The 16,715-nt window shown below is 48.2% G+C and overlaps 1 protein-coding gene across 3 annotated transcripts in view; it reads left to right on the forward strand.

The window, feature by feature from the left end:
* Window positions 1-2,785: 2,785 nt before the first annotated feature.
* NWD1 (NACHT and WD repeat domain containing 1) overlaps window positions 2,786-16,715 on the forward strand; it is a 68,205-nt gene continuing 54,275 nt past the window's right edge. For all 3 annotated transcript variants that reach the window (XM_054465901.2, XM_054465902.1, XM_054465904.1), the window contains exons 1-3: window positions 2,786-4,058; window positions 13,009-13,212; window positions 15,822-15,981. In XM_054465901.2, the coding sequence (XP_054321876.1) occupies window positions 2,908-4,058; window positions 13,009-13,212; window positions 15,822-15,981 (1,515 nt within the window). In that variant the 5' untranslated portion in view covers window positions 2,786-2,907. The remainder of the gene's footprint in view (window positions 4,059-13,008; window positions 13,213-15,821; window positions 15,982-16,715) is intronic.

Here is a 16,715-nt window from a genome sequence, read left to right on the forward strand (position 1 = left end):
ACAGAGTGAGACCCCATATCAAACAAACAAACAAACAATCAAACATAAACAGTTGGCCGGGCGCGGTGGCTCATGCATGTAATCCCAGCACTTTGGAAGGCTAAGGCGGATAGATCACAAGGTCAGGAGTTCAAGACCAGCCTGGCCAAAATAGTGAAACTCCATCTCTACTAAAAATACAAAAATTAGCTGGGCATGGTGGTGCGCACCTGTAGTCCCAGCTACTCGAGAGGCTGAGGCAGGAGAATCACTTGAACCCGGGAGGCGGCAGTTGTGGTAAGCTGAGATCGCACCACTGCACTCCAGCCTGGCAGCAGAGCGAGACTCTGTCTAAAAGAAAAAAAAAAAAAAAAACAGTCGATGAACACATATTTTGCATGTTCTATCTATCATATCCTGTTTTCTTACAATCAAGTAAGCTAGAGAAAAGAAAATGTTATTACAAAAATCACAAGGAAGATAAAATATGTTTGCTGTTGATTAAGCATAAGTGGATCATCAGTCACAAAAGTCTTCATCCTCATCATCTTCACCTTGAGTAGGAAGAGGAGGGGTTGGTCTTGCTGTCTCAGGGGTGGCAGAGGCAGAAGAAACTTGACCTGTGTAGTTCAAGCCCATGTTCTTCAATGGCCAATAAGTACATTCACTGTGTCATGCAACTTCCACCTCTGTCTAGTTCCAAGATATTTTCTTTTTCTTTTTCTTTTTTTTTTTTTGTGATGGAGTCTTGCTCTATTGCCCAGGCTGGAGTGTAGTGGTGCAATCTTGGCTCACTGCAACCTCTGCTTCCCAGGTTCAAGTAATTCTCCTGCCTCAGCCTCCAAAATAGCTGGGATTACAGGCATGCACCACCTCGCCTGGCTAATTTTTGTATTTTTAGTAGAGACGGGGTTTCCCCATGTTGCTCAGGCTGGTCTCGAACTCCTGACCTCTTGATCGGCCCACCTTGGCCTCCCAAAGTGCTGAGATTACAGGTGTGAGCACTCGCGCCCGGCTGATATTTTCTATTTATTTATTTATTTATTTATTTATTTAATTTTTTTTGAGGCAAGGTCTTACTCTGTTGCCCAGGCTGGAGTGCAGTGGCATGATCATGGCTCAGTGTGCCCTCCAGCTCCTGGGCTCAAGCAATCCTCCCACCTCAGTCTCCCCAGTAGCTGGGACCACAGTCACATGCCATCACAGGTGGCTAACTTATTTTTTGTGGAGACGGGGTTTTGCCGTGTTGCCCAGGCTGGTCTCGAACTCCTGAGCTCAAGCGATCATCCAGCCTCTGCCTCCCAAAGTGCTGAGATTACAGGCATGAACTACACCTGGCCCTTCAAGACATTTTCATCACATCAAAAGAAGCTCTACCTATTAAACACTCCCCATCTCCCCTCTCCCAGCACAGGCAACCATCAATCTGCTTTCTGTCTCTATTAATTTGCCTGTTCTGGACATTTCATGTCAATGGAATCTCACACTACATGGCCTTTTGTGTCTGGCTTCTCTCACTTGGCATCATATTTTTGAGGTTCATCCACATTTTAACACCTGTGAGTACTTCATCCATTTTAATGGCCGAATAGTATCCCATTGTGTGGAAGGACCATATTTTGTTTATCCATTCATCTGTTGATGGATGTTTGTTTTGATTTGTTTTGTTTTTGAGACGGAGTCTCGCTTTATTGCACAGGCTGAAGTGCAGTGACATGATCTTGGCTCACTGCAACCTCCGCCTCCCGGGTTCAAGCGATTCTCTTGTCTTAGCCTCTTGAGTAGTTGGGATTACAGGCGTGCGGCATCATGCCAGGCTAATTTTTGTATTTTTAGTAGTGATGAGGTTTCACCACGTTGGCCAGGCTGGTCTCGAACTCCTGACCTCAGGTGATCTGCCCACCTTGGCCTCCCAAAGTGCTGGGATTACAGGCGTGAGACCCCGCACCCAGCCTGTTGATGGATGTTTGGATTGTTTCTGTCTTTTGGCTGTTGTGAATGGTGCTGTTACAAGCAAGGGTGTATTAATATTTGTTGGAGTCTCTGTTTTCAGGTCTTTTCAGCAGATACCTGGGAGTGGAATTGCTGGGCGCGATAGTAACTCCGTGGTTCACTTTTTGAGGATGACAGCATTGTTTTATAGTGTGGCTACTCTTCACATGTAGCCTCTGTGTTGCCTACCCTGAGGGGTCTTTGATTAATAATGGCTAAATCAGGCTGGGCACAGTGGCTCACACCTGTAATCCCGGCACTTTGGGAGGCCAAGGTTGGAGAATTGCTTGAGCTCAGGAGTTGGAGACCAGCCTGGGCAACATAGCAAGACCCTGTCTCTACAAAAAATACGAAAATTAGCCAGGCATGCTAGTGCATGCCTGTAATCCCAGCTACTTGGGAGGCTGAGGTGGAAGGATTGCTTGAGCCTGGGAGGCGGAGGTTGCAGTGAGCTGAGATCGCGCCACTCCACTCCAGCCTGGGTGACAGAGTGAGACCCTGTCTCAATAATAATAATAAGAAGAATAAGAGTAATGGTTTAATTAGTGTAACGCTGGGTGCAGTCCCTGGACCAGCAAGCCTTGGCTTGTTGCAAATGCAAACTCCAGGGCCCCACTCAGGTCTGCTGAATCACTTCTGGAGGTGGGGTCCAGCCATGCGGGTCTTTTCGAGCCCCCCAGGTTGGACTCTGGTGCACGTTAATCTTGAGAACCAATGCACGTCCCCCAACAACAGGTCTCCCAGCAACCCCATTTAGGTCAGCTGCTGACCCAATAATGACCACACTTCCTTCCCACCTTCCCCACTTTGGCAGTCATTGAGTGGGAGATAGAGCAGGGCCTGCTGAGCTCAGAGGACCGGGACCAGGGAGCCACCGTCTTCCTTTGAGAGATCCAAGACCTCCACAAACACATCCTTGAAGACTGCGCCCTCAGGATGGTGGACCGGCTCGCGGATGGCTGCCTGGACACTGATGCCCAGAACCTTCTCAGCAGCCTCAAGGGTCACATCACTGACATGCACCCCGGGGTCCTCAAGGCCCACCACCTGCTGTGGAGCCACGACTTGGTGAACCCCAAGAACAAGACTCACGCCCGCTACCTGAAGGAGCTGGGTGAGCAGTTTGTGGTGCGGGCCAATCACCAGGTCCTCACACGCCTCCGTGAGCTGGATACGGCTGGACAGGAGTTGTCGTGGCTCTACCAAGAGATCCGCCACCACATTTGGCAGAGCTCGGAGGTCACTCAGACCTTCTGTGGACGCCAGGAACTCCTGGCCCGGCTCGGGCAGCAGCTCAGGCACGATGACAGCAAGCAGCACACCCCCCTGGTACTCTTTGGGCCCCCGGGCATCGGAAAGACAGCCCTGATGTGCAAGCTGGCTGATCAGATGCCAAGGCTGCTCGGGCACAAGACAGTGACCATCCTGCGGCTGCTGGGGACTTCACAAATGAGCTCAGATGCCCGCGGCCTGCTGAAGAGCATCTGCTTCCAGGTGTGCCTGGCCTATGGTCTGCCCTTGCCTCCTGCCCAGGTTCTGCACGCCCACACAAGGGTGGTCCAGTTTTTCCATACCCTCCTCCACACTGTCTCTTGCAGAAACTTCGAGTCTCTCGTGCTCCTGCTGGATGCTATGGATGACCTGGACTCTGTCCGCCATGCTCGGAGGGTTCCCTGGTTGCCTCTCAACTGCCCCCCGAGGGTGCACCTCATCCTCTCAGCTTGCTCGGGGGCACTGGGGGTTTTGGACACCTTGCAGCGGGTGCTCCTGGACCCGGAGGCCTACTGGGAGGTGAAGCCCTTCTCCGGAAACCAAGGCCAGGAGATGATCCAACTCCTGCTGGCGGCTGCAAGGAGGACGCTGAGCCCAGTGCACACAGATTTGCTCTGGGCCAGCCTCCCAGAGTGTGGGAACCCAGGGCGGCTGAGGCTGGCCTTTGAGGAGGCCCGGAAATGGGCCTCCTTCACTGTGCCTGTCCCACTGGCCACCACCACAGAGGAAGCCACGCACCAGCTCTGCACCCGCCTGGAGCAGACACACGGGCGGCTCCTCGTGGCCCACGTGCTGGGCTACATTGTGTCTTCCCGGTAAGTCTCTGTGTTTTGAAACTCTTATTTATTTATCTATGTTTAATTTTTGTTATTTTAGAGATGGAGGACATAGATGGCTATGTCACCCAGGCTGGAGTGCAGTGGCGTGATCATAGCTCACTGCAGTCTCCAACTCCCAGGCTCAAGTGATCCTCACGCCTCACCTGCTGAGTAGCTGGAACTACAGGCGTGCACCACCGTGCCCAGCAAAATATAATTTTTTTATTTTTATTTTTATTTTTAGAGATAGGGGTCTGGCTCTGTCACCCAGGCTGGCGTGCAGTGACATGATCATAGCTCACTGCAGTCTCCAACTCCCAGGCTAAAGTGATCCTCCCATCTCAGCCTGCCGAGTAGGGTAGCTGGGACTACAGGCGTGCACCACTGTGCCCAGCTAAATACAATTTTTGTTTGTCAACTATACCTCAAAAGCTGGGAAAATAAATACACACATGTAAAAGAAAGAAAGGACTGCCTACATGGTTGCTTAGCCCAGTAAAAGTCTCGGGGCTATAAATTGCAATAAACTAGGCCAGGCACAGTGGCTCACACCTGTAATTCCAGCACTTTGGGAGGCCGAGGTGGGCCGATCACCCAAGGTTGGGAGTTGGAGACCAGCCTGACAAAACATGGAGAAACTCTGTCTCCACTAAAAATACAAAAAATTAGCCAGGCGTGGTGGTGCATGCCTGTAATCCCGGCTACTTGGGAGGCTGAGGTAGGAGAATCACTTGAATCCGGGAGGTGGAGGTTGCCATGAGCCGAGATTACACCATTGCACTCCAGCCTGGGCAACAAGAGCAAAACTCGATTTCAAAAAAAAAAAAAAATTGCAACAAACTTGGGTCATGATAGTCTGGAGCCATTGCTCAGAGATGCCAGGTATGGACGAGGAGTCAAAAGTAACAGGTATATATTGCTTTTTGGATATAGCAAGAAAAAGAAAGAAAGAAAGAGAGAGAGAAAGAGGAGAAGAAAGGCAGGCAGGAAGGAAGGAGACAGAAAGAAAGGAAGAGTGAAAGAAAGAAAGGAAGGAAGGAGAGAGAAAGAAAGAGAAAGGAAGGAAGGAAGGAGAGAGAAAGAAAGGAAGAGAGAAAGAAAGAGAATGGAAGGAAGGAAGGAAGGAAGGAAGGAAAGAGGCCTGGCGTGGTGGCTTACGCTTTTAATCGCAGCACTTTGGGAGGCCAAAGCAGGTGGATCACTTGAAGTCAGGAGTTTGAGACCAGTCTGGTCAACATGGTGAAACCTCGTCTCAACTAAGAATACAAAAATTAGCCCGGCATGGTGGCGGGCACCTGTAATCCCAGCTGCTTGGGAGGCTGAGGCAGGAGAATCACTTGAACCCGGGAGGCGGACGTTGCAGTGAGCCGAGATAGTGCCACTGTGCTCCAGCCTGGGTGACAAAGGAAGGCTCCATCTCACAAAGAAAGAGAAAGAGAAGGAAGGAAGGAAGATAGTAAGAAAGAAAAAAAGAAGAAGGAAAGAAGAGATAAAGGGAAGAAAGAGAAATAAAGAAAGAGAAAAAGAGAAAGAAGGAAAGAGGAAAGAAGAAAAGAAGGAAAGAAAAGAAGGGAAGAAGAAAACGTGAAAGGAAGGAAGGAGGGAAGGAAGGAAGGAAGGAAGGAAGCAAAAGCAAAAATAACAAGCAGCAGAGAGGAAGGGGTTAATCAGAAGCACCCAAGCAGCCACACTCCCTCCTCTGAGTTTGTCCTCTGCCAATTGGCAGAGACACCAAGGAACAAAACTTTGCCTTTACTGCAACTGGCCAACAGCAAACACTCAAAACCATCATCCAAAATGCTGGACGACATAGTTTTGCCTCTTCTCAGTTTTAGGGGGATTTTTTTTTTTTTTCTCAGCCTGTGCCATTTCAGACCTTTGTCAGTTACCACAAATTCATCTAGAGGGTGGTGGTCACCCCAGCGAGGAGGTCTTTCTGCTTCTTTCTTTGCCAGAAATAGAAACGCATTCATGCTAGTGTAGGAAATAAGAGAATATGCTGGGTGCAGTACCTCACTCCTGTAATGCCAGCGTTTTGGGAGGCTGAGGTGGGAGGATCACTTGAATCCAGGAGTTTGAGACCAGCCTAGACAACAGAGTGAGGCCCCTGTCTGTACAACCATTTTTTTTTAATTAGCCGAGCATGGTGATGCATGCCTATAGACCTAGCTACTCAGGAGGCTGAGATGGGAGGATTACTTGAGCACAGGAGTTGAAGGCTGCAGTAAGCCATAATTGTGCCACTGGGCTTCCTTCCAATGAGGAGTTAGGGAAATTCAGGTCTGTCTTATAGCTGACTCCAGGAGACATATCCCAGATTTCCCGACTGGCCTACACTCGGTGGCTCACACCCGTAATCCCAGCACTTTGGGAGGCCAAGGTGGGAGAATTACTTGAGCCCAGGAGTTCAAGACCAGCCTGGGCAACAAAGTGAGAGCCCCTGCCTCAGTGAAAAGTAAAACTATTAGCTGGGCATGGTGGCTCACACCTGTAGTCCCAGCTACTTGGGAGGCTGAGGCAGGAGGATTCGTTGAGGCAGGAGGTCATGGCTGCAGTGAGCGGTGATCATGCCACTGCACTCCAGCCTGGGCAACAGAGCAAGACCCTGTCTCCAAAAAAAGTGCAAATAACAACGGGGGCATGTTCCAGAATAGAGGGGTGGCCCATTGGGCCATTCTGTTGAAGTTGACTTGGAGGAAGTGAGTTGTCATGGAAACTGTCATAAAAATCAGAGCAGCTTCTCCTTCCTTCTCCCTCTGGGGTCCTCTCTGCACATCAACTCCTCTTGTAGACTCTTCCTTCGGCCTCTCTGGAACTTCAGCTTGCCTTGAGCCACAGCTGGCATCAGGAGCTCATATTTCTGTGACCAGGTGCCATCTTACTGACTTTTTCTTTGGGTCCCAATTCCAAAGCACAGGGAGACAGAAATCAATTGGCCTACTTGGTCCCATATCTGGTCCAATTAGTAAAGCCAGATCTCTCACAGGGGTGGCGGGGGAGGTGGTTTATGAAGCATGATGATAAGGTGGATGATTTTGGTTGCTCCAGGTCCATGAAAATGTGTTATGGTTACACATCAGATCCATGTGGCGGGATGGTGAGAGCTTCGCTCTTGGAGCAGATCTGAGATCCTTCTAGGCCAGAGGCCATCGCCTCAGGATAGTTCTCCACGCCCCCCCCCCCACCCCCCAAAAGGGGATACTAGACAGTGTGTCTGGAGGCATTTTTGGTTGTCATGACTGAGCAGGGTGGTGCTCCTGGTGTCTTTACTGAGTGGAGTCCAGGGATGCTGTTTAACACCCTACAGTGCAAAGGATGGTCCTACTTTAGAGAATGATCCAGCCCCAGATGTTGATAGTGCAGAGGGTAAGAAACCTTGCCTTAGCCTGAGAGACCCTATCCATTCATCCATCCATCAATCCATCCCTCCCTCCCTCCCTCCTTCCATCATCTCTGTCATCCATCCACCCATCCATCCATTCATCATCTCGACCTTTCATCCATCCATCCATCGTCTCTATCTTCCATCCATCTATCCATCATCTCAATCCTCCATCCTTCCATCCATTCTTTCTAAATTCCATCTATCCTTCCATCCATCATCTCTATCTTCCTTTTATCCATCATCTCTATCTTCCATCCATCCATCCATCCATCCATCCATCCATCCATCCACCCATCATCTCGATCTTCCTTCCATCCATCGCCTCTATCATCCATCCATCTATTCATCTATCTATCCATCATCTCGACCTTTCATCCATCCATCCATCATCTCTATCTTCCATCCATCTATCCATCATCTCGATCTTCCATCCTTCCATCCATTCTCTCTAAATCCATCTATCCATCCATCCATCATCTCCATCTTTCATCCATCTATCCATCATCTCTATCTTCCATCCATCCATCCACCCATCATCTCTATCTTCCATCCATCCATCCATCCACCCATTATCTCGATCTCCTTCCATCCATCATCTCTGTCATCCATCCACCCATCATCTCTATCTTTCATCCATCTATCCATCCATGTATCCACCCATCATCTCGATCTTCCTTCCATCATCTCTATCATCTATCCATCCATCCATCCATCCATCCATCCATCCATCCATCCATCCATCATCTCTATCTTCCATTCATCTATCCATCATCTCGATCTTCCATCCTTCCACCCATTCTCTTTAAATTCCATCTATCCTTCCATCCATCATCTCTGTCTTCCTTTTATCCATCATCTCTATCTTCCATCCATCCATCCATTCATCCACTCTATTCTTCCTTCCACCCATCATCTCTATCTTCCATCCATCCATCAACTCTATAGCCATCCATCCACCCATCCATCCATCATCTCTATCTTCCTTCCATCCATCATCTCTATATCCATCCATCCATCCATCCACCCACCCATCATCTCTATCATCCATCCATCCATCCATCCATCCACCCATCTATCCATCCATCCACCCACTCATCATCTCTAGCATCCATCCATCCATCCACCCACCCACCTGTCATCTCTATCATCCATCCATTCATCCATCCATCCATCCACCCATCATCTCTACCATCCCTGCATCCATCATCTCTATCTTCCATCCATCCATCCATTCATCCACCCGTCCATCATATCTATCTATGTCTCTCTCTGTATATCTATATATTTCTCTATGTCCCATCGATAAATATGTAGTTTCCATCTATCTCTATCACTTCTAGTAATCTATCCTTGTATCTCTCTACCATCTGTCTATACCTATCTAACTCTATACTATCCCACATCTACAAATACATCATTTTAATCTATCCACCTATTTAAATGATCTATTTATCTATCATCTCTATTTCTATCCATCAATTCATTTATAGTCAATCAATAAATCTCTATATCTATCTCTCTATTGCTCATCTATATCGATCCTATCATTAATATATCTCTCTCTCTTTTTTTGTGGGGGACAGGGTCTCACTCTCTGTGACCCAGGCTGGAGTGCAGTGAAGCGATCACAGCTCACTGCAGTCTTGACTTCTTGGGCTCAAGCGGTCCTCCCATCTCAGCCTCCTCTGAGTAGCTGAGACTACAGGTGCACGCCACCACACCCAGTTATTTATTTCTTCTTTTTTTTTTCTTTGAGACAGAGTCTCACTCTGTTGCTTAGGCTGGAATGCAGTGGTGCAATCTCAGCTCACTGCAACCTCTGCCTCCTAGGTTCAAATGATTCTCATGTCTCAGCCTCTCAAGTAGCTGGGATTACAGGCATGCATCACCATGCCTGGCTAATTTTTGTATCTTTAATAGAGGCAGGATTTTGCCATATTGGCCAGGCTGGTCTCAAACTCCTGGCCTCTAATAATCTGCCACCTTGGCCTCCCAAAGTGCTAGGATTACAGGAATGAGCCACCACATCCAGCCTTATATATATATATATATATATATTTATTTATTTAGTAGAGACAGGGTCTTACTATGTTGCCCAGGCTGCTTTCAAACTCCTGGGCTCAAGCAATCCTCCCACCTTGGCCTCCCAAAGTGCTAGGATTACAGGCGTGAGCCACCGTACCTGGCCTATAATCTATCTCTGTATATACAGTTGGCTCTTGAACAACCTGGGAGTTAAGGGAACCAACTGTCTCCCAACGTACCTCAAAATTAATGTATAACTTTTGACTCCCCTAAAACTTAAATACTAATAGACTACTGTTGACCAGAAGCCTTACCAGTAATATAAATGGTCGACGAACATGTATTTCACATGTTCTATGTATTACAGACTGTATTCCTACAACAAAACAAGGTAGAGAAAAGAAAATGATAGTAAGAAAATCATAAGGGGGGCTGGGCATGGTGGCGCATGCTTATAATTCCAGCTACTTGGGAGGCTGAGTACGAGAATTGCTTGAACCTGGGAGGCGGAGGTTGCAGTGAGCCTAGATTGCACCATTGCACTTGAGCCTGGGTGACAGAGCAAGACTCTGTCTTAAAAAAAGAGAAAATAATAAGGAAGAAAAATACATGTACTATTCATGAAGTGGAAGTGGATCATCACAAAGGTCTTCATCCTTGTCATCTTCACATTGAGTAGGCAGAGGAAGAGGAGGAGGAGGAGAGGAGGAGAAGGGGACTTGGTCTTGCTGTCTCAGAGACAGCACAGGCGGAAGAAAATCCACATATAAGCGGACTCATGCAGTTCAAACCTGTGTTCTTCAAGGGTCAACTATATGTCTATCTGCCTATCTATATCCATTTATCTATCATCTATTTATGTTTATCTATCTCTGTATCTATTGCTCTATCTCTTATTTATATCTCTCTATAATCTGTCTATCTATAATCTATATGCCTATCTATACATCTGTCTGTCTATCTATCATGCTACCAGCATCTAGTGGGTGGAGGCTTGGGTGGAGGCTGCTACACATACTACAACAGGGGTCCCCATCTCCCAGTACCGGTACTGCTCCGTGGCCTGTTAGGAACCAGCTGCACAGGAGGAGGTGAGCAGTGGGCGAACAAGTGAAGCTTCATCTGTATCTACAGCCACTTCTTGCTGCTCCTCGTCACTCCCATTACCACCTGAGCTCCCCCTCTTGTCAGGTCAGCAGCATCATTAGATTCTCATAAAAGCACAAACCCTGTTGGGAACTGCACATACAAGGGATCTAGGTTGCTTGAACCTTATGAGAATCTAATGCCTGATGACCTGTCACTGTCTCCCATTACCCCCAGATGGGACTGTCTAGTTTCAGGAAAACAAGCTCAGGGCTCCCACTAATTCTACATTATGGGGAGTTGTAGAATTATTTCGTTATATATTGCAATGTAATAATAATAGAAATAAAGTGTACAAACGTAATGCACTTGATCATCCCAAAACCATCACCCCCACCCTGGTCCGTGGAAAAAAAATTGTCTTCCAAGAAACCGGTCCCTGGTGCCAAAAAGACTGGGGACTGCTGCCTTACAACACACAGGACGGTCCCTACCCTGAAAAATGATCTGACCCCAAACATCAACCGTGCGAGCCCAAGAAACGCTGCACTCAGCATGCCCTGTGCCCTCTGGGAGCCTCACTTCCTCCTCTGCATAGAGGGGCTGGTTGGGAGAGCATCCATCCTCCAAGGCTACTGGAAGGACCAATGAGATCATACTCGCCAGAATAAGAGTTCAGAATAAGGGGAACTAGTGCATTTTCTTCTTAGCCCTCAACAGTTTTGCTTTTGGCAGATGAGGAAACTGAGGCAAAGATAAGGTACATTCCTCGCCTAGGTCTCTCAGCTAGGATCAAACGCAAACCTGGTGACCATGCACAGCCCTGTTTTGCAATTCAGGCTAGGTGGGTCCTCTGGGAGTGCCAAGTGAGGTGCCTGCTCTGGGGTTCGCATTGCTTAGGGGATGTCTTCAGGGATGAAGATGAGCTGTCAACCTAGTGGTTCACCCATGACCATGGGCACATCTCCTAGGCTCTCTCTGATACCATATCATAGAACTTTTGTAGGCCAGTTGCAGTGGCTCACGCCTAATCCCAACACTTTGGGAGGCTGAGGCAGGCAGATCACCTGAGATCAGGAGTTGAAGAGCAGCCTGGCCAACATAGTGAAACCCTGTCTCTACTAAAAATACAAAAATTAGCCGGGCGTGGTGGTGCACACCTGTAGTCCCAGCTACATGGGAGGCTGAGGCAGGAGAATCGCTTGAAGCCAGGAGGCAGAGATTGCAGTGAGCTGAGATGGTGCCACTGAACTTCAACCTAGGCAACAGAGTGAGACTCCGTCTCAAAAAAAAAAAAAAGTTTGCAAAGAGGACAGTGTTGGGTATGACATTATTACCAATATGGTAACTACAAGCCACAAAAACTATGGAACACTTGAAAGGCGCTTCACACAACTCAGAAACTGAATTTAAAACTTTGAAAGATGATTCATGCAACCAAGAAACTGAATTTTGAATTTTATTAATTTTTAACCAGTTTAACTTTATTTGTATTTATTTGTTCATTTTTTAATGTGTTTATTTTAGAGACAGGGTCTCACTCTTTTGCCCAGGCTGGAGTGCAGTGATGTAATCACAGCTCACTGCAACCTCAACCTCCTGGGCTCAGGTGATCCTCCCACCTCAGCCTCTAGAGTAGCAGGGACTACAGGTGTGCGCCCCCATGCCCAGCTAATTTTTAAATTTTTTTGTAGAGGTGGGGTCTCCCTGTGTTGCCTAGGCTGGTCTTGAGCTCTGGCCTCAAGCAGTCCTCCTGCCTCAGCCTCCCAAAGTGCAGGGATTGCAGGCGTGAGCCACCACACCCAGCCCAATTATCCTAATTTAAAGACACGCCTTGGTGGGCCAGGGTGGAGTGGGGTGGGTGCAGTTGGTTTCTGCATTATTTTCCTTGAGTTACCATGTCCTTCCCTCCCTATAGTGTCTGTCTCAGACCCCTTTGAGGTTGAGGAGCGGGCCATTTATGGTTCTGTAGGTGTGCATGTAGAGGAAAAGATTGGCACTTTGGGAGACCGAGGCAGGTGGATCACGAGGTCAGGAGTTGGAGACCAGTTTGACCAACATGGTGAAACCCCATCTCTACTAAAAATACAAAAATTAGCCAGGCGTGGTGGCACCTGTAGTCCCAGCTACTCAGGAGACTGAGGCAGGAGAATAGCTTGAACCCGGGAGGCGGAGGTTGCAGTGAGCCGAGATTGCACCACTGCACTCCAACCTGGGCGACAGAGTGAGACTCTGCCTCAAAAAAAAAAAAAAAAAAAATCGGAAAAGGTCCTCCTTTGTGGGTATTGCCCTAACCAGCTTGGTACCTTGTGGGCGCTGTCCAAATGCTGATCCCAGGTGATGTGCTGGACACAACTCGGGTGGTTGTATCTCTCCCTCTCTTGGATTCTGCATCCTCCAAATGCAGAAGACATGAGATGTGCCTCAAAGCCTCACTGGTCCTCCCTTCAGACACGGTCTCTCGGAGGCAGAGCTGAAGGATGTTTTGTCCTTGGATGACGAGGTCCTGCAGGATGTGTACCGGGACTGGACCCCACCTAGCAAGGAGCTGCTGCGCTTCCCGCCCCTGCTGTGGGTGCGGCTTCGTCGGGATCTGGGATACTACTTGGCCCGGCGGCCCGTGGACGGCTTCACCCTCCTGGCCATTGCCCACAGGTAGGTCCAGGCAGCAGTGGCAACGACACTGTCTTGGTGGGACCCCAAGAATGAGGACTCACTGGCTGGGGGTCTTCTCAGTACCAGATCCTTCACTCCCCATTGCCAGGGAATCAAGTCCAGTTAGAACTCTGACACAATTCACTTATTTTAAAAATTGAGTTGAGGCTGGACGCAGTGGCTCATGCATATAATCCCAGCACTTTGTGGGGCCAGGGCGGGAGGATTGCTGGAGGCCAGGAGTTGGAGATCAGCCTGGGCAATGTAGCGAGGCCCCATCTCTACAAAAAAATATAAGAAAATTAGCTAGGTGTGTCAGCACTTTGGGAGGCTGAGGCGGGCAGATCACCTGAGGTCAGGAGTTCGAGACCAGTCTGGCCAACATGGTGAAACCCTGTCTCTATGAAAAATACAAAAATTAGCCGACGTGGTGGCACGTGCCTGTAATCCCAGTTACTCTGGAGGCTAAGGCTGGAGAATCACTTGAACCTGGGAGGCAGAGGTGGCCGTGAGCCAAGATCGCGCCACTGTACTCCAGCCTGGCAACAGAACGAGACGCCATCTCAAAAAAAGAAAAAGAAAATTAGCTAGGTGTGATGGTACACACTTGTGGTCCCAGCTATTTGGGAGGCTGAGGTGGGAGGATCACCTGAGCCCAGGAGTTTGAGGCTACACTGAGCCATGACTGCACCACTGCACTCCAGTCTGGGTGACAGAGTGAGATCCTGTTTCAAACTAAACTAAACTAAACTAAACTAAACTAAACTAAACTAAACTAAACTAAACTGAACTAACCTAATCTAAACTAAACTAAACTAAGCTAGGTGAAGTTCATGTAACATAAAATTCACCATTTTATTTTATTTTATTTTATTTTATGTATTTTGAGACAGGGTCTCGCCCAAGCTGGAGTACAGTGGTTGTCATCACGGCTCACTGCAGCCTCAAAGTTCTGGACTCAAGCAACCCTCCCACCTCAGCCTCCGGAGCAGATGGAACTACAGGCATGCACCACCATGCCTGGCTAATTTTTAAATTTTTTTTGTAGAGACGGGGTCTCACCACATTGCCCAGGCTGGTCTCGAACTCCTGGGCTCAAGAGACACACCCACCTCGGCCTCCCAAAGTGCTGGGATTACAGGTGTGAGCCACCATGCCTGGCCAATTCACCACATTTTATTTTATTTATTTAATTGTATTTTATTATTTTATTATTTTTTGAGACAGAGTCTTGCTCTGTTGCCCAGGCTAGAGTGCAGTGGCACAATCTTGGCTCACTGCAACCTCTGCCTCCCAGGTTTCAGTGGTTCTCCTGCCTCAGCCTCCTGAGTAGCTAGGTTTACAAGCATGAGCCACCACACCCGGCTAATTTTTGTATTTTTAGTAGAGACGGGTTTCACCATGTTGGCCAGGCTGGTCTTAAACTCCTGACCTCAGGTGATCTGCCCGCCTTGGCCTCCCAAAGTGCTGGGATTACAGGCGTGAGCCACTGTGCCCGGTCAGAATTCACCATTTTAAAGTGGACAATTAAGTGGTATTTTAGTACACTCATAATGTTGCACCCCTCACCTCTGTCTAGTTCCAGAACGTTTTCATCCCCCCAAAAGGAGACCCCGTCCCCGTCAGCCGTCACTCCTCATTCCCCTCCCCCAGCCCCTGGCAGCCACTCACCTGCTTCCTGTCTCTATGGATTTGCCTGTTCTGGGCATTTCAGATCAATGAAATCTCACACTATGTGGCCTTTTGTGTCTGGCTTCTTTCACTCAGCATCATGTTTTCAGGGCTCATCCACATTGTAGCAGGGATCAGTGCGTCCTTCCTTTTCATGACTACATAATATTTCTTTGTATGGATGGACCACGTTTTGTTTATCTTCATCTATGGATGGACACTTGCATTGTTTCCATGTTTTTGCTGTTGTGAACATGCATGTGTAAGGTTTTGTTTGAACACCTGTTCCCTTTCTTTCTTTGTCTCTCTCTCTCTGTCTCTCTTTTTCTTTCTTTCTTTTTTTCCTTTTTTCTTTTTGGAGTCTCTCTCTGTTGCCCAGGCTGGAGTGCAGTAGCACCATCTCAGCTCACTGCAACCTCCACCTGGGAGGAGTGATTCTCCTGCCTCAGCCTCCCAAGAGCGCACCACCACGCCTGGCTAATTTTTGTATTCTTTTTTTTAGTACAGACAGGGTTTCACCATGTTGGCCAGGCTGGTCTTGAACTCTTGACCTCAGGTGATCTGCCCGCCTTGGCCTCCCAAAGTGCTGGGATCACAGGCATGAGCCACTGCGCCCAGCCTGAACACCTGTTTCTTAATTCTTCTGGGTATATACCCAGGAGTGGATTTGCTGGGTCAGGTGGTAAGTTATTTTATGTGTAAATTTTGGAGGAGCCCAAAGGTTGCTCTTTGAAATTTATGTAAGGAAAGTAAATTTATGTAAGGAAAAAGAAAACATGGACCGATTTAGAGATAGATGTGATGTATCAAATAGCACAGGGGTCAACAGAGTAGTTTAGGATGGCTTGGGATTTGGGAACTGCCTCCAGGAAGACAGGCAGCCACCTTTGAGCTTGATGGGTCGCCCAGGTCTATCAGTCTGTATACCCTCTCTATAGACAGCTGGTCGAGGTAGTCCGTGAGCGCTACCTGTCAGGATCTGAGAGAGCCAAGAGGCATGGCATCCTGGCCGACTTCTTCTCAGGGACCTGGAGCCAGAGTACCAAGAAGCTCATCACTCTGCCACTTGTGGGGAAACCACTGAACTTGGACCGAAAGGTGAGGTACCTGGGACCCACATTCCCCACCTGCAACCTCCACCCTGCCCGGCGTTGCTCACCTCCTTCGTTCCCCTTTTTGCACTCAAAATGTCCTCCCGACCTACTTCTCCTTTCCCACAGAGGGCAAGATGTCCCTTCTACGCTCCCCGACCTCTCCTTCTTATTTATTTATTTATTTATTTATTTTTGAGGCAGAGTCTTGCTCTGTCGCCCAGGCTGGAGTGCAGTGGTGTGATCTCAGCTCACTGCAACTTCTGCCTCTCAGGTTCAAGCAATTTTCCTGTCTCAGCCTCCCGAGTAGCTGGGATTATAGGCGCCTGCCACCACGCCTGGCTAATTTTTGTATTTTTAGTAGAGATGGGGTTGCACCACGTTGGCCAGACTGGTCTCAAACTCCTGCCTGGGCAACAGAAAGAAACTCTGTCTCAAAAACAAACAAACAAAAAAAGTACAGAGTTATTGTGTACTCTTGTCCCTGATGTTAAAATCTTATATAACTGTTGTATAATGATTACGACTAGGAAATTACACTTTTAATTCTTTGGTTATAGCTTGATGCTTCTTTTTCTCTGTCTCCCCTGCTGGACTGGGGAGGCTGGAGGCAGGACCAGGCTCTATTCTTTTTTTGGTGCTGACTTTTCTTTTTCCCTCCCTCCCTCCCTCCCTCCCTTCCTTCCTCCCTTCCTTCCTTCCTTCCTTCCTTCCTTCCTTCCTTCCTTCCTTCCTTCCTTC

This window comes from Pongo pygmaeus, chromosome 20, assembly GCF_028885625.2.
Source record: "Pongo pygmaeus isolate AG05252 chromosome 20, NHGRI_mPonPyg2-v2.0_pri, whole genome shotgun sequence".
Taxonomy (NCBI): Eukaryota; Metazoa; Chordata; class Mammalia; order Primates; family Hominidae; genus Pongo; species Pongo pygmaeus.